Source organism: Anabrus simplex, chromosome 4 (assembly GCF_040414725.1).
Source record: "Anabrus simplex isolate iqAnaSimp1 chromosome 4, ASM4041472v1, whole genome shotgun sequence".
Classification (NCBI taxonomy): Eukaryota; Metazoa; Arthropoda; class Insecta; order Orthoptera; family Tettigoniidae; genus Anabrus; species Anabrus simplex.
In genome coordinates this window covers 340,501,697-340,520,558 of record NC_090268.1, presented here as the reverse complement: position 1 = coordinate 340,520,558, position 18,862 = coordinate 340,501,697, and the positions used below count along the sequence as shown (strand labels likewise).

The 18,862-nt window shown below is 39.2% G+C and overlaps 2 protein-coding genes across 3 annotated transcripts in view; one reads left to right on the top strand and one right to left on the bottom strand.

Moving 5' to 3' along the window:
* Ns4 (Nucleostemin 4) overlaps positions 1-11,795 on the bottom strand; it is a 129,709-nt gene extending 117,914 nt beyond the window's left edge. Inside the window, exon 1 of the mRNA XM_067146531.2 lies at positions 11,392-11,795. Coding sequence (XP_067002632.2) covers positions 11,392-11,470 — 79 coding nt within the window. The 5' untranslated portion in view covers positions 11,471-11,795. The remainder of the gene's footprint in view (positions 1-11,391) is intronic.
* A 214-nt stretch (positions 11,796-12,009) lies between these two features.
* Positions 12,010-18,862, top strand: part of LOC136872705 (uncharacterized) — a 98,523-nt gene continuing 91,670 nt past the window's right edge. The window contains exon 1 of one of the 2 annotated variants that reach the window (XM_067146529.2): positions 12,010-12,196. In XM_067146529.2, coding sequence (XP_067002630.1) covers positions 12,089-12,196 — 108 coding nt within the window. In that variant the 5' untranslated portion in view covers positions 12,010-12,088. Of the gene's footprint in view, positions 12,197-12,560; positions 12,700-18,862 lie in introns of those variants that run through there. The other variant, XM_067146530.2, reaches the window with a different exon arrangement.

The following is an 18,862-nucleotide window of genomic DNA, read 5'->3' as shown; positions in this document are numbered from 1 at the left end:
AGTAAATAGGGGGATCATACTGCAGAAGTTGGAAGCCACAACTGGACAACACAATGAGCTAATACCCATCATGAGCAGTATTCTAGCCCCGAACAATATAAAATTCATAGCAGACAAGTTCAAACCGATCACCCAAGCCAAAGGAGTCTTACAAGGGGATCCACTTAGCCCCATTTTATTTAACATATTCACTGCGGATATAATGGAAAGCAAAAGGAAAAAGGAAGTAAACACGTACATGTACGCTGACAACATAGCCATAGGCTCAACTAACAAAGAAAACCTACAGGAGGCACTCAATAAAATCTCAGTATGGACAGAGAAGAATTAATTACAAATAAGTAAAAACAAAACAGTGCCGACGGTTATCCGTAAAGGTGGTAAATTAGCACACAAAGATCGCACACCTCAGGAATAAACATGGACAGTAAACACTGCAGGTACTATATTCACAGGAATTTATACAGATTTTAAATGGTAGAGGACATTTATGGGAAGGAAATAATAAGTTCTGTTGAGATCCAGTGTGATACTATAGAAAATTATAAATTACAAACTAGGAATCAAGCTCTAAACTCTAAATTTAAATGCATCTATATCAATGCACGAAGTGTTAGGAATAAGTATGAAGATATTATGCTTATTATTGATGAGGTTACAGAACTTGACATTATATTTATAACAGAAAATTGGTTATAGGATGAAGAAATATCCTATTATAATATAACTAGCTCGGAAACTTACCATCTAGCTAGAGAGTGTACTGGAGGGGGACTGTCAGTGAATGTATCCAGAAAATGGACAACTAAAGTCATTAAGATCATTAACAGTTATAACAGTATTCTCCAAATAGAAGAATTTAGCAAAAACCGGAGATATAACGTAATTTCATCTTACAACCCAAAGGAGAGTAATACTACTAATTTTATGATAGACCTTGAACTTGTTTTGTGCAATACACAAAACCAAACTCATTGCTTATAGGAGACGATAACATAGATTTTTTAAAAGATAGCAATATTTATAGGAACTATACATCTTTACTGAATTGTTACAATTTTTACCCCTGCATTACAAGGCTACCAACAAGAATAACACCCACATCCTCAACTTTAATTGATCATATACACTCGAACTTTGCCACTGCTGATTACTATTTATATAATGTAATAAGTGACTCTTCCTCTATGAACCATGTGACCTTGCCGCGGTGGGGAGACTTGCGTGTCCCAATGATGCAGATAGCCGAGCCGCGGGTGCAACCATATCGGATGGGTATCTGTTGAGAGACCAGACTAACGAATGGTTCATCGAAAGGGGGGTAGCAGCCTTTCGGTAGTTGCAAGGGCAGCAGTCTAGATGATTGACTGATACGGCCTTGTAATAATACTCAACATGGCTTAGCTGTGTCGATACTGCTACACGGCTGAAAGCAACGGGAAACTACAGCCGTAACTAACTCCCGAGGACATGCAGCTCTCTCTGTATGAATGATGTACTGATGATGGCTTCCTCCCGGGTAAAATATTCCGGAGGTAAACTAGTCCCCCATTCGGATCTCCGGGTGGGGACTACACGAGAGGGGGCGATCATCAGGAAGATGGATACTGACATTCTGCGAGTCGGAGCGTGGAATGTTAGAAGTTTGAATCGTTGTGGTAGGTTAGAGAATTTTTTTTTTTTGCTAGGGGCTTTACGTCGCACCGACACAGATAGATCTTATGGCGACGATGGGATAGGATAGGATAGGATAGGCCTGGGAGTTGGAAGGAAGCAGCCGTGGCCTTAATTAAGGTACAGCCCCAGCATTTGCCTGATGTGAAAATGGGAAACCACGGAAAGGTTAGAGAATCTGAAAAGGGACATGGATAGGCTAAAGTTAGATGTAGTTGGTATAAGTGAAGTACGTTGGCAGGAAGAACAAAATTTTTGGTCAGGCGACTACCGAATTATCAACACAAAATCAAACAGGGGAAATGCAGGAGTTGGTTTAATAATGAATAAGAAAATAGGGCAGCGGATAAGCTACTACGACCAGCATAGTGAAAGAATTATTGTCGTCAAGATAGACACCAAACCAATACCCACCACAATAGTGCAGGTCTATATGCCTACTACTTCAGCGAATGATGAAGAAATCGAAAGAATATATGAGGAGATAGAAGATTTAATACAACATGTAAAAGGTAAAATGTAGATGCTGCATACAGGAAAATCAAGGAAACTTTTGGAGAAAGGAAATCTAGGTGCATGAATATTAAGAGCTCAGATGGAAAGCCACTTCTAGGGAAAGAAGACAAAGCAGAAAGATGGCAGGAGCATATCCAACCGTTGTATCAAGGTAACGATGTAGATAATTTGGTTCTGGAACATGAAGAGGCTGTTGATGCTGATGAAATGGGAGACCCAATTTTGAGGTCAGAGTTTGACAGAGGTGTGAGTGACCTAAATAGGAACACGGCACCTGGAATTGATGACATTCCCTCTGAATTACTGACTGCCTTAGGAGAAACCAGCATGGCAAGGTTATTTCATTTAGTGTGCAAGATGTATGAGACAGGAGAAGTCCCATCCGATTTTCGTCAGAATGTTGTTATACCTATTCCCAAGAAAGCCGGTGCTGACAGGTGTGAAAACTACCGCACCATTAGTTTAGTATCTCATGCCTGCAAAATTTTAACACGTATTCTTTACAGAAGAATGGAAAAACAAGTTGAAGCTGAGTTGGGAGAAGATCAATTTGGCTTCAGAAGAAATGTAGGAAGACGTGAAGCAATCCTGACTTTACGTCTGATCTTAGAGGATCGAATCAAGAAGGACAAGCCCACGTACATGGCATTTGTAGATCTAGAAAAGGCATTCGATAATGTTGATTGGACCAAGCTATTTATGATTCTGAAGATGATAACGGTCAGATACCGAGAACGAAGAATTATCTACAATCTGTATAAAAATCAGTCTGCAGTGATAAGAATCGAGGGCTTTGAAAAAGAAGCAGCAATCCAGAAAGGAGTGAGGCAAGGCTGCGGTTTGTCCCCTCTCCTTTTCAATGTTTACATAGAACAGGCAGTAAAGGAAATCAAAGAGAAATTTGGAAAGGGAATCACAGTCCAAGGAGAGGAAATCAAAACCTTGAGATTTGCCGATGATATTGTTATTTTATCTGAGACTGCAGAAGATCTCGAGAAGTTGCTGAATGGTATGGATGAAGTCTTGGGTAAGGAGTACAAGATGAAAACAAATAAGTCCAAAACAAAAGTAATGGCGTGCAGTCGAACGAAGGCAGGTGATGCAGGAAATATTAGATTAGGAAATGAAGTCTTAAAGGAAGTAGATGAATATTGTTACCTGGGTAGTAAAATAACTAACGATGGCAGAAGTAAGGAGGACATAAAATGCAGACTAGCACAAGCAAGGAATAGCTTTCTTAAGAAAAGAAATTTGCTCACTTCAAATATTGATATCGGAATTAGAAAAATGTTTTTGAAGACTTTCGTGTGGAGCGTGGCATTGTATCGAAGTGAAACATGGACGATAACTAGCTCAGAAAGAAAGAGAATAGAAGCTTTTGAAATGTGGTGTTACAGAAAAATGCTGAAGGTGAGATGGATAGATCGAATCACGAATGAAGAGATACTGAATCGAATTGGTGAGAGGAGATCGATTTGGCTAAATTTGACGAGAAGAAGAGGTAGAATGATAGGACACATCTTAAGACACCCAGGCCTTGTTCAGTTGGTTTTTGAAGGAAGTGTAGGTGGTAAGAACGGTAGGGGTAGACCAAGGTATGAATATGACAAGCAGAATAGAGCTGATGTAGGATGCAATAGTTACGTAGAAATGAAAAGGTTAGCACATGATAGGGTGGCATGGAGAGCTGCATCAAACTAGTCTATGGACTGATGACTCAAACACAATAAGTGACTTTAGTGATCATAATATTCTAATTCTAGAAGTAACAACACAAATTAAAGAGAGTACTCCATTAAGTAGTGACGGAAATGTACAAACAAACATGAAAATAAATTACACTAAGATAAATGATTTTTTCACAAGAAATACATGTACAAATCTATGTAGTGACATGAACGAAGCTTATACCAGCTGTGTGCTTTTATTAGTGAGGGACTTAGATTAGCTAGTTCAAATATTAGGCAAAAACCACCAGGAAAAGATACGCATTAGCCACGGATAACACAAAAATTCCTAGAAGTGGTAAAAAGAAAAAACATCCTATACGCAAAAACTAAAGCTAAAAACCCTTCAATTGAAACAATCGAACAGTACACAAGATGTTGCAAGGATGTAATTAAAATGAAAGATTGCTAAAACGGTCATATTATAATGTAATTAGAAAAGGGGATACTAATAAAGAAATGATGATTGATTGATGCTTGTTGTTTAAAGGGGCCTAACATCTAGGTCATTGGCCCCTAATGGTACAAAATGAGACGACATGGAATGACAAATTAAAAACCCCAAATGCTCCACTGACCACAATTCAAAATGTGAGGACGAAGAATGAATGGATATGAATTTAAAACGATCAGTGGAACCACAGTGCCTCACATGCACAGAAGGTGGTGTAAAACAATAGTATTACTGACCAAGGGACTGCTTCTATAGAACGATACTGAATCGATGATGCTTGTAGTCAAAAGGAGACCAAAGTCCAAGTCATCGGCCCCTCATAATGATACTTATTGCTAGAAAGGTAGAACCATAGGTCATGTTGCGGTACTAATCAAGAGTAGCGTAGACTCGCAGCATTCCATACATTATGGTACTACTCACAGGTAATGAAATTCGCACCTCTATTACAGACCTACAGTGTTTCGCACATTGCGGCGCCATTGACAGGCAACGCAAACCTATGGTGTTCATCACCTAAGTGTATTAACCACAGGGACTCGTACTATCCCGTGGTGTTCCTCATATAGTGGGTACTAATCATAGGCAAGCCAGAGCCATGGCCTCCATCATCCCATGGTGTCGCTCATATAGTGCTACAAATCACAGGTACTGTAAAAGCCGTCGCGCTCTCGTTTGCTACTACCGTAATCACAAACCTATTTGGTACCTAACATAGTGGTATTACGCGCAAGTAAATGCGACCCATGGTGTTCCTCGCCTGGTGGTACTAATATTGCAAGTAGTCCACTTCATGACCGTATCGACGAGTATAATCAACAAGAATAATTAAAGAACCAACTAATCGATACTTAATTTTTTGCGTTGGGCAAAATTAAATAAACATTATTACTCACAGAACATGTTTCGACCACTTAGTGGTCATCATCAGCTGTATCAGAAAACTTAGATGAAAAATATTGGACAATAAGCACAATCGTTAATCTTTAGGTTATGGAAAAAATATTTGCTGTGTTGATTGTTTGACTGGTAAAAGTTCTTTGGTATCTTCTTAGTTAAAAATGGCGGTCATCTGGTTAGGGCAGCTTGCCTCACGTTATATATCATATCTTGGAAAGATGTTTAATCTGCGCTGCCTTGGGGATTTGTCTTTGTGCACAACCTAGTGTAGTAGCGATGTGACACGGTTTGATTGTTCATGCAATCCATAGGAGAAAAGGGAAGTGGAGTGTCAATGAAATAATAAAAAATCAATAATAAAGCACGACGTCGCGGATGCACAGCTAAGTCTCCCTCCTCCCTCACGTGACGTACTAGATGACGACACAACTCCACTTCCCTTTTCTCCTATGGATTGCACGAACAATCAAACCGTGTCACATCGCTACTACACTAGGTTGTGCACAAAGACAGATCCCCAAGGCAGCGCAGATTAAACATCTTTCCAAGATATGATATATAACGTGAGGCAAGCTGCCCTAACCAGATGACTGCCATTTTTAACTAAGAAGATACCAAAGAACTTTTACCAGTCAAACAATCAACACAGCAAATATTTTGTCCATAACCTAAAGATTAACGATTGTGCTTATTGTCCAATATTTTTCATCTAAGTTTTCTGATACAGCTGATGATGACCACTAAGTGGTCGAAACATGTTCTGTGAGTAATAATGTTTATTTAATTTTGCCCAACGCAAAAAATAAAGTATCGATTAGGTGGTTCTTTAATTATTCTTGTTGGTGGTACTAATTACAAAGAGTTTCATGGTTCTAATATAATCATCCCTTGGTTGTCCCTTTTAGTCGCATCTTACGACAGTCAGGGGATACTGTGGATGTATTCTTTGACTGCATCCCCCACCCACAGGGGGTTGTGTGTTTGGTCTGCGAGAGGTATTTTATTTCCCTCAAGTCCGCCGACAAGCCAGTTAGGACCCCCCTATCCACCACCTGGGATGCGCCACGTGGGAGTATCACCTCTCCCGCCCTGCTACGCCAGCATAGTAGTTCATGGATTAATAAAGAAATGTGGAAGGCAGTAAACCAGATACTTGGTAGAACTAATAGTAAATCAAAAGTTATAGAACTTGTGTCTGAATTTGTTCAAGATATTTGTAAAGCTTTTAACACATTTTTCGTTAATTTAGTTGAAAACTTGGTTAAAGATCTTGGTCCATGTAACCCATCTTTGCTATCTAATCATACGATCTGCAACTCTCTGTACTTAGGCCAACAGATGTTAAGGAAGTTACACAAATTATAGAAACACCAGCCAAGAAGAATAACTACACAGATGACGGAATAAATAACATACTCCTCAAGAAGTGTATAAATCATCTGGCCCCCTTGCTCACTGAGATAATTAATTTGTCATTGCAAACAGGAGTAATACCAGATAAATGAAAAATTGCAAGAGTGGTACCAGTTCTTAAGAAAGTAACACAGTCTGACCCCAGTAATTACAGGCCACTATGTATAGTATCTTCACTAGCAAAAGTACTTGAAGTAGTAATTTAAAAAAGTATTGAATTTCCTAATAAAAACACATTTCTTCTTCAAACTTCAGTATGGATTCCTACCCAAACATAGTACACTTTCAGTTGCTTTTGACATAGTGTCCCTTATACAGAATGCATTAGATAATAAAATAGCAGCTGGACTTTTCATAGATCTTGCAAAGACATCTGACACAGTTCAGTCACTACTGATCTGCATTTAGGGCAGTTGCCCAGATGGCAGATTCCCTATCTGTTGTTTTCCTAGCCTTTTCTTAAATGATCGCAAAGAAATTGGAAAATTATTGAACATCTCCCTTGGTAAGTTATTCCAATCCCTAACTCCCCTTCCTACCATATCCTACTACTTAATAAACTAGCAAATGCAGGAATTAGAGGAATAGCCTTTGAGTGGTTTAAACATTACTTAACTGATAGGAAGCAATATGTTAATATCAATGAAACTAAAGGGCCCATCTACAATGTTAAACATGGTGTCCCACAAGGGTCAGTGCTGGGACCATTACTGTTTCTAATATTTATTAAAGATATAGGTTATCTTGAGTTTATTGGTAAGATGATATATTTAGGCCTATATTTTATATTTTATGACAGCAGTTGTAAACAAGAGATTATGGAGTATGTGCAAAAAGATATGGACATACTAACATCATGGCTGAACAAAAATATAGTAATAAGCACCTCAAAAACAAAATAGGCCTACATGATATTCCATAAACCAACACAAATTATCAATACATGTAATTTAGTAAAAACTGGCAATGAGCCCATTGAAAGAATAAAGCAGTTTTCATATTTAGGCCTGGCTTTAGACAATGGGTGGTGTGAATAAAAATGAGTCTAAGCGAGTGACCGTGTGCTCGCTGAGTGCCCAAGTGTCTTCCTGACGATGAGCTTCCACTCTGCATTTGCGGCGAATAAAAATATAGAGCGGAAGCACAGCGTACACTCGAGTGTCTGCAACAGCCACTCAGTGTCACTGATCATGGTCATACACGTGCCATGTATATAACACCTTAGACTGTGATAACACTTCGATGACTTCCGGGTAGTTCAATGCTTAACATGGCAGACGACAGTGTGGAATTCCAGTCCGCTTTTATCTCCATTTTAAAGGAACATACAATTATGTTTCCAAAGTCACAGTTACCGGATAAGAAGCACAAGAAAACAGGTGCAATAAATGCAGTTCAATGTGAACTACTCGCTAAATTTAACTTAAACATTTCCGTCCAACAACTGTCTGATTGGCCGAATGGTCAGCATTGAAGCCTTCGGTTCAGAGGGTCCCGGCTGGGTCGGGGATTTTAATCGCCTCTGATTAATTCTTCTGGCCCGGAGAATGGGTGTTTGTGTTTGTCCCAACACTTTCCTCTTCATATTTGCACAACACACCACGCTACCAACCATCACAGAAACGCGCAATAGTGATTAGCTGATTACATCCCTCTAACTAGGATTGGCATCAGGAAGAGATAGCCGTAAAACAGGGCCAAATCCACATGTACGACACAATTCGCACCCAGGACCCCACAGAGGTGGGAAAAGCGGTAAAAGGAGAAGAAGAATTTCTGTCCAACAACTGTTGGTAAAAAATTACAAAACATGAAAACAAGACTGAAATATAAAGTAGAATTAAAGCGTACAGGAAACAATTGTATATTGTTAAAATAATGGGAGAAGCGGCTGATGAATCTGATGCAGGGCGAGAATAACCCTACCATCGGCCGTCTGAAAGGTAGGAAATCATAGCCTGAATATTACGACATTAATAAATTGAGGAAAATGGTAGGCCTATAACGTAAATAACAAACATTATGATGAAAATAATATATTGACAATTGAATGAAAGTTTTAATGAGCCAGATCTGCAGGACTGGATGAGTTGGCTGTGCGGTTAAGGGCGCGCAGCTATGAGCTTGCATCCGGGAGATAGCGGGTTCGATCCCGACTGTCAGCAGCCTTGAAGATGGTTTTGCTGTGGTTTCCCATTTTCACACTAGGCAAATGCTGGGTTTGTACTTTAATTAAGGCCACGGCCATTCCCTTTCTACTCCTACGCCATTCCTATTCCATCGTCGCCATAAGACCTATCCTCGCCGCAAGATGGGGAATAATTAATTTCATCCCTGACCCAGTCAGATGACTGGAAACAGGCTGTGGATTTTCAAGGAGCATGCTGAATGGTTAGCGGAGCATTTCCTTGGGCACTCCCCATATTATATTCATGTACATAAGATGTGAATGAATGAGGGAGGTATATATGATTCTTAAGTGTTGGTTGTTTATTCCATAGTCCTTCGATTTTTTTTAGTACTCCAATTACACTAATAATTTTTTTCTTTACATCTGAGTTATGCTCATTCCAACTTAAGTTATTGGGTGGTGTGAATAAAAATGAGCACACACTCTTTACTCGCAAATTTAGAGCAGGCACTTGCAATGAGGTGAGCAAAAACCGCCTGTCGGAAGCACTCACTCACAGCAGACCTGTGACCTTGTGCACACACTCCAGTCGCTCGAGTAGCAGAGTGGGCGCTCCAGATTTCTGGTGAATAAAGATAAAACAGACACTCTTTCCGGTAAGCGCCTGCTCATGTTTCCTTGAGCTAACTCAGTAGGTGACTCCAAATGATAGTGTCAAGTTCAATAGCATGGCAGAGGTAATGGTGGTGGTTAATCAGAAAAGAAAATTATATAACCTTTGCAGAGAATCATCTCAACTTCATTACAGAGTGTTATAAAGGTCCAGTAAGGTGCATGCTGAAGAGCCTCTGTGGCTCAGACGCAGCGCGCCGGCCTTTCACCTTTGGGTTCCGTGGCTCAAATCTCAGCCACTCCATGTGGTATTTGTGCTGGACAAAGCCGGAGGTGAGACAGGTTTTTCTCCGGGTACTCCAGTTTTTCTTATCATCTTTCATTCCAGCAGCACTCTCCAATATCACTTCATTTCATCTATGTCTTTAATCATTGCCCCAGAGAAGTGGACAGGCCTCAGCAGCCGGCACAATTCCACTCCAAAGAAACAAGAGGTGGTGCATTAACAAATGAAGTAAAAATGTAAATCTTCTTGTGTTATGTTGGTGAACCTGGGTTTCAGAGTGGAGTTGGTGAAGACATCTCTGAGAACTGTGTCAAAAACATTTTCGCAGGTTTTGACATGAACAAAAATGAAAGAAGATTATTAGATAAAATTCCAACAAATGTTGCTCAGATGCAGGAAGCTCGGGCTAAGTGGCAAGAACGTTTGAGCTTCCCTTATGCTGTCGGAACTGTAGACCGTACTCGTGTACAAATTCACAACCCACATGTTCATGGGAATGACTTTCATCACAAATTATGTACAAGACCAGGATATCACAAACTAACAGAGGAATGGGTGTGTGCATTATGTCAAAGCAAGTGCGAGCGTTATCATTTTGAGAAATGTCAGAGGAGAACGAACGAATACAGTACTGAATAGAATGTATGTAAATATGCTGTATTATTATACAGATTCATTTCTAAATGGAATATGTCATATATACCACTATGGCCATTCGACTGCAATAAAATCTTTATTTATAAGATAGACAAACAGTGAACAGTGGTATTGAGGGTTGCATTTTCAAGGCAAGCACTTTGCAACTTCACAATGATGATGATGATGATGATGATACAACAGTGAATGGCCCTGATCAAATACAACAATCAATAGCCAATAATGTACCTACTACTGAAATGACCTTGTTATTGTCTTCCTTTGGGTAAGAGTGATCAGGTAAAGTGCAGATCATTAGATGCTCCATATCCTGGGGTAGTAATGCACTCACTTAAGACATTCACTTCAGCTAATGAAGCTCGTCTTCTGCAAGTTCATTCTGCATTTCAGCACACCTACTCTCAAGCAATTTAGCTCTCCAAACAGTACACGACTAATCACAGTCAAGGGCCAATTTTAATTTAATCCAGATGTTGTTTCCCAATTCGTGCCTACATTTATTTAAGAATACATTTCTTGGTTCCTCCAATGCTAAGTAGCATATCAAGCAACAAGTTCCTTCGGTGAATCTATCAGCCACCAAACTTTTACGCTTCATTACGGTTGAAGTCTATCCGTTCAAAATCAAATACAAATGTTTGTTTCCAGGTATTATGTGGTCTTCCTCTACTACTATTTTCATTCGGTGGTACCCACAACAGTGTCGTTTTTTGGAGTTAACTTTTTCATTGGCTGTGCACAGAACATGGTTAACTTATATGGGAGAAGAAAAAATGTCATAAGAGCTCCATAGACCGATTGATCTGTCTAAAACTTGTGATTATTTTATGCAACTTCAATTTGAGATCATAAGAACAAATTGTCAAAGTAAGTAAACCAGTAACGAAAGGAGCTCCAGCAAGATGTTAAGAGTAATTTCGGGCAACGATTAGAGCCAACAGACCTCGTTGCTGGAATGTTCGTAGGTCTAGTTAGATTTCGACACTAAGCAATTTACTGTATATTTGGATAGCATACCTACCTTTACGTTGTCTTTTAGCCTTGAGCTGCAACTTTTTCGCTTTTCCACTGAACGGTGTTTTCTTCCTACCTTGTGGCATTTTGATTTATCACTTATTTCGCCGATAGCATCAATGCACACGAAACGCTTTGAAACTATACTTGTACGAGTCAGAGATGTATGAAATACAGCAGCTCGATAACACCCAGCCAAGAACAAACTAAAGTAAGAACCTCGTCCTCGATTATCTCTACTTTGCCCGCACAAATTCAAGCTCAAATCCACTTCAAATCTGATCAAAATAAACACAATTATCCTCCCCACTCCTCGCCGTGATGACCAAAAATGAAAAGATATACCATACCATATACGTTTCTCTTTCTCTCAATAACTGAACATTTGAAACGGAATAACTGAAAAAATTATCAAGAATAAAATATACTTCAGAGTTTATCTAGTGAGTAATAATTCAACAAATGTTATAAGAGTCCAATAAAACATCAAACCCGACGATCATGCAATATAATGTTGTGATATATTCTTCGATCCGGCATCTTTGGTTTCACTCAGCTGTTGCCCAGGTTGTCCTTTGTTTACAATAATGTCAGGCGATGTCAGGTGTCAGGAAATGATGTTTTTCATATATATTACTATTTAATCACAGAAGAATGATTTTTTGACCTCTTTAAATTATTTGTTCATTCTGTATAGTACAAAAATGGATAATGCAGAAACTATTGTAAGCTACCGACCATCAAGTTCCAGAGATCCGATATGGACGCGAGCTGCAGGTGATCCAGAAAGAGACAATTCATGGAAACGATATGTAAGTTGTCATATTTTGTTATTAAATATTATTTTATGAGTCAGTGTTTAAAAAGTCAGAAAAGTTACACAGAGGGCAACTCTGTGACGTTTACCCTTACCATTCTTTTCTTTTCCTTTGCACACTGTGGCAGCTTTTCCTCTCATCAGTTCACTTTTCCTGATTTAAAATAAATGAGCATTGTGTTATTAATTTTTGACCCCGAAGTTTTCTCATCTATCAGAGTTTTAATTGACTACACGTGGTTGGCACTGACATTTAAAATGTAGACTTAAGTTTGTTCTCTCTATAGCATGTTCTTTGAATGGTCATTATCAGTAAATTGGATCTGAGTCAGTCTGTCATTCATCGTTTGTTTTTGAGAGGAAGTTGTTTGCTTATAGTCAGTCAGTGATCGGTCAGTGATCATAATGGACGTTGTAAGTAAACACAGTAATTACCAGTCTACTGCTTCATCAGATGTTGATCAACAGTGGGATATCACAAATGAAAGTGAAACAAAGGTTAGATTTCTTTGTCTTCTTTTTTATATTTGTGTGAGTATATGATTTTATTGTATTGTTAATAATTATTTGTTTTCCGTACAAGCCTGTGAAGTGGCATGAATTGCATTCTGAGGTAGTGATGTTGGGACTTAATAAAGCCAAATAACCATTAGGCTATTGTACGGTGTATAATGATTGATAGCCTACAATTAAAATAAAGAATATCTGGGATATCTTGTAGGCTGTATAAGAATTTTCATTCTCTAATTCATTTGGGTATTGCACCATATACATCCATGACAATACAGGATAGCTCAAATTTATACTTTAGTCTTACACTTTTTTATGGCTTAAGTACTCGAAACAACTAGAACTTAGTTCTGTATAATAGTACAAAATGTGCATAAAATAAACCACCAGTGTTCCTTAGGCATTGGTGTAGTTGCTTTTTTGCCTTGTTGGCCCTGTTTCATCTTCTGGTTCTGCTGTGGTGGGTTTTAATCTTTGACAGGGTAATTGAAAAGAGAAATAAGTTTGAACTCTTGTCCTACAAGAAGTGGTTTCCTCATTTTAGTTACGGTCAAATATCAGGAAGTTTCTTAAAAAAAGGGTCACATGTACTTCTTTCCCAATCTTTACCCCAGTCAATTACAAATACACACACAACAGTATGCACCATAACTACACAAATTATTTGACAAACTTCACTAAGTGCTATTAGTTTTCTTATCACTGCAACTCAGAGAGGTTGTGTGGTAACTGTGCGATAGGGCAGGGCTAGAACTGGAAAGGAAGCGATAGTGGCCTTAATTGAGGTAAGTTAAAGCCCCATCGTTTGCTTAGTGTGAAAATGGGAAACAGCAGAAAACCATCTTCAGGGCTGCCGACTGTGGGGTTCGACCCACAAACTCCCAAATGCAATCAAACAGCTACATGGCCCAAAGCGCTCAACCAAATTGCTCGATGGACAAAGTTTATTTTAATTATTCAGTCCTATTTTCCACAATGTCTTAAGTGCTTAAAATCAAGTAAAATAATAATAAACTTAAGTCATTTAATCCATGGAAAAATTTTCAGCATCCTATTTGATGAATGATACTGGTTACAATTTTCTGCTCAAAAAATTCCATCAACTTAACAATGACATGCAAATTTATGATGAAAGTCATGGATTTTGTGTACTCAATAGCAGAGGTTCTCAGACATTTTTTAAGATTGTACCCCTTACTCATGTCTAGAAGTTTAATCTATCTCCAATAAAAAAATCCTAAATAACATGTTTAAAAAACATGAGTACTTGGCAGTTTAATAAAGCAGTTTTTAATTGATTAAAATAGTTCTATTAAACACACATTGTAAATAATGTGATGCAGTAGCTCTCAATTTGGAATGCACCAGCCACTAAATCGGAAGTTTGTGGGTTCGGTTTCAATCAGTGTAAGTTTTTGGCTATTTTTGTTTTGTACTTAACATATCGTTGACACGGACTAATCAACAAAATCTATTTTAAGTCACTGAAGTGTTTTAAAATAATTGTTTACTGATAGTATTGCATATAAAATATTGCTTACAAGCTAGCAAACTCAACACAGGTTTCCTAACTTTGAAATATCATGTCCCCCTTAAGCACTTGTTACATTGATAAATGCTGTCCATTATCATGACTTGTGAAAGAATCTTGTAGGCCATGACTGAATCAAACATAGGATGTTGAAACTTCACTTAATATGTTAAGTTCAAAACAAGGATGGGAAAGTGTGGCAAAAGTCTCACTCATCCCTATAGGGGTATGCATATGCTATAGGGGTATGTGAATTGAGAACTGCTGTTCTACAGCATTTATGATAACGTAGATGGTTTCTATGTAAGATGGCTCTCTAAATAAGTCATAGAGAATTCTTGACTTCATATGCGTAAGAATTGCAGATAACCTCTTTAGGAAAATTGGTTTAACTCCCTTGATGCCCACCTCCACAACATAAAAATTGAGGTGTGTTTTTTCAAAACACGATAAATGCAAACATTTTCAAAATTGAGTTATGCATGCTAATGTTATCAGTTTGACCTTGCTCACCATCCTGTGCAATAATCTTTTGCATAAGGCAATATTTGCCATGTAGCCTATAGAAGTGGTTGAAATCGCTAGGTTTTTGCAAAAGTCGATATATGCTCTCGGAAAGTTAAACAAAACTTGATAAATCGAGTTAACTAATAATCACGTGGCATTTTCATGGATAATCAGAAGTGTTACTCTGTGGTACAATGGAGCGCTGGACTCCGTTATTGAAAGGATGTATTCTTGGAACTAAAATCCTTTGCTTTACCAAAGAAAAATATGGTGAGCAAAGAAAAGGATGATGTTCAAGCTCTGCTGAAATTTTTTGAAATACCGGATGATGCTGTGAACTTCTACAGGGTCGTGTTAGAAGACAAGTAACAGCCTTCTGATGGCTACAGTATGTGTTTTGATAAGTTCTTAAATATTAATTGAGTAGACTTTATTTTGTAAGACTAAATTTTAATTTAACCTGTGTGATATTAATGTGTTCATTCATCACAATAGGATTGATAATATAGGTTAATACCTTATTTTGTTTTATGTTACCATTCAGTTAGAGTATTAATGTGAAGTTCCATTTTACCAGAATATTTGCTTACGTCGATTTTTGAAAAAACTTGAGAAAATTATATTCTAATCTTACCTAATCCACCTTAAGTTTTAACAAATTCTATTGAGGTACCGTGCTTGTCTCTATCAGTACTAATATCGACAAAAATTTGAAATGATTCATGTGTATACTTCTAAATGAAAATTTTAAAAACCTGAAAATTGATGTTTGCTGCAAATGTCAAGTTTTGAAAAAACACTTCTCAATTAGCGCTGTTAGCTGCCGACCTTGAAGGACTGTGAGTACGGTACTGCCAGAAATGGTACCTAGCCTGTGTAGTTGAAAAGGTACATGCAGCTGCGTCACTTCAGGATGACAGCTTAAATATCAATTTTTATTTTCTTGATAGAAAGGCGGTCCTGTTTGAAACTGAAATTGTACATGATGAGTGGCACTATTTGAATATCTTTTAAAGCAGAACTCTGCCTCTGGGAGCTACTTTGATCTTCTTTTTGTGCTGGTCCTCCTAGATTTAAAAGGAAGGTGACTAGCTGGTAATTTAGCTTTGGAAGGTGTACACTGCTGGTACTGAATAGATGTAAGAGTCCAAAAATGCCTTTCAGTGGCGTTGTCAGCAAACAGTACTCTTAGGGGAGGGTGAGTACCTTTTACCTTAAAACTGTCCTCCTCCGTAGTGTAACAGCACTATCAGCTGGAGATGTGCCTGAAAATAGGGCACTTCCTATGGGATGAGGACACAAATTTACATTTTTACCTGACAACTGGGTTCTCTTTGCTGACAAAAGAGTCTCTGATCCTAGGCTGGGGGTTGAGTGTGAGGCTGACAACCCCACCCTATAAAGAGCAGTCTGTTCAGAAAACACGTGAAACAAGTTAGCTGGAAAATTTATAATGTCCAATAATGGACCATTTATATTGGTATTATAAATTTACTCATTCGGGACAAATATTTCAGATTCCCTATGGGAGTCAACATCTATATCATCTGATAGCCAAGCAAGCATCAACTTTTTGTAAAGAGACGAGGTCTCTCATAGTGCATTGGCGCTGCCGGTGGCTCCAAGTAGCCTACGCAGTGGCCTCCACGGTGTGCACTAGGCAGCATCTTGGTGTGCTAGGTACCAACTGATGAGCCCAACCTAGCACACGAGAGCGAAACACTGGCAACCAGGAATGAGTTAGCTGGAAAATTTATAATGTCCAATAACGGACCATTTATATTGGTGTTATAAATTTACTCATTCGGGACAAATATTTCAGATTCCCTATGGGAGTCAACATCTGTATCATCTTAAACCCTTGTTTTTATGTAGGCCTTGTCCGTTGTGAACCACTTGGTGGGTAGGCCTAAATCGTTAATAAAATTGTGACTGGTAACAGCTTTTATTACACTGATGGGGGAAAAAAAAAATCCAAACACCATGAAGTAAGGAATGTAGAATACGAACATTTTGGCAATATATTTGTCGAGATAACATATTTAATTGATTAAAGGTACAAGACTTCAGGTTAATATCCACACGAGAAAAGCCATCACAAATGTAGTCCATTAATAACTGGTGTAATCACTAGAGCCCTGGGAGAGATATACGACATAATATCTGCATCCATGAATGGTTATCTGCAGATAATTTAAATATTTAACTACAGTATATTACACCCAAGGTATGGAAACAGATAGATCTGTTAACATAATACAATAGGTCTGATACGTGGCACCAGAACCCCTACAGTCACAGGTTCATGAGGGATTTATATTGCTACAACTACTGACGTATTGACCTTTGTTCCTTCCATTAATTGCGGACAGGAGCCAGTTAGGCTTAGGTCAAGTTTAAGGCTTTTTGGTCTCAAGGCTGTTTATATATCACTGTTCTCCCATACCAATGTCAAGGGTCACCTAAACACAAGCAAAAACAAGAGTATACCTAAGTGAAAATAAAATAAACGTCATTATTTAGAAATTATCAGCAAAATTATCCGCACTGCCATACAGTTTGTATCCGCCAAGACACTAACTCCACATCCGTGCAGGGCTCTAGTAATCACCTGATTGTTGAATGCAAGCATGCAAACATGCATGCATTGTGTCATTCGGGTGCTGAAAGTTGGCCTGTGGGATGGAGTTCCATACCTTTTGTACTTGGTCGGTCAATACAGGGACGATTAATGGTGGTTGTGGATGACGCTGGAGTTGTTATCCAATGATGTTCCATATGTGCTCGATTGGGGACAGATCAGGGGATTGAGCAGGCGAAGGCAACATGTCGACACTCTGTAGAGCATGTTGTGTTACAACAGCGGCATGGGGGTGTGCATTATCCTATTGGAAAACACCCCCGGGAATGCTGTTCATGAATGGCAGCACAATAGGTCGGATCACCAGACGGACGTACACATCTGCAGTCAGGATGTGTGGGATAACCACGAGAGTGCTCCTGCTATCATAGGAAATTGCTCCCCAAACCAGAACTCCCGGTGTAGGTCCAGTGTGTCGATGCCGCAGACAGGTGTAATGCAGGTGCTCAACTGGCCTCCTCCTAACCAACACATGGCCATCACTGGCACCAAGGCAGAACTGGAAAACACACCGGACCTCCACTCCATTCTCCAATGAGCTCTCACTTGACAACACTGAAGTCGCAGGCGGCAGTGGTTTGGGCTAAGTGCAATACATGTCGCAGGATGTCTGGCTCGGAACTGTCCTTCATATAACCGATTTTGAACAGTTTGTTGCATCACTGCGGTGCCAACTGCCGCTCGAATCGCTGCTGCAGACTCAGTCCGCTGCACCACAGCCATACGCCAAATGTGGTGGTCTTCTCTCTTGGTGGTATCATGGGGACGTCCGTAGCCCGGTCTTTTTGAGCATACCTTCTCGTGACCACTGCTCCCAGAATGCATGCACAGTGGAGACATTCCTGCCAAGTCATTCTGCAATAGTGCAGAAGGAAAATCCACCTTCACGTGGCCCTATTATACGGCCTCGTTCAACCGCAGTGAGCTGTTGATATTGGCGTCTTCGTCGTCGTAAAGGCATTCTTGACCCACTCGCAGTCACTCCATCCAATCTCACAGGTCACTAATGATCTCGCACAGTACAGCCCGTATTTAAAGCAAACCTGATGTGCAACATCATGGGGCCGCTACTAGAGCCATGCTAATGTGATTTTTGGGAAATTTGAATCATCTTTCATCTTTCAGATTTTTTTTTTTTTTCCTACTTGCTTTTCGTTGCACCATCACAGAGAGGTCTTATAGCGACGATGGGATAGGAAAGGCCTGGGAGTGGGAAGGAAGCGGCAGTGGGCTTAATTAAGGTGTGAAAATGGGAAACCACGGAAAACCATCTTCAGGGCTGCCGACATTGGGGTTCAAACCCATTATCTCACAGCTGCACGCTCCTAACCGCACAGCCAACTCTCCCGGTTTTCAGATGTATAAACACGCCTACCAACGTTCGTTAATCTAGCACAACCCCTTTTTGGTGTTTAATCTTTTTTTTCTGCCATTGTATTATATTAGAAGTTAAAGATGCCAGGCTGCTTTTT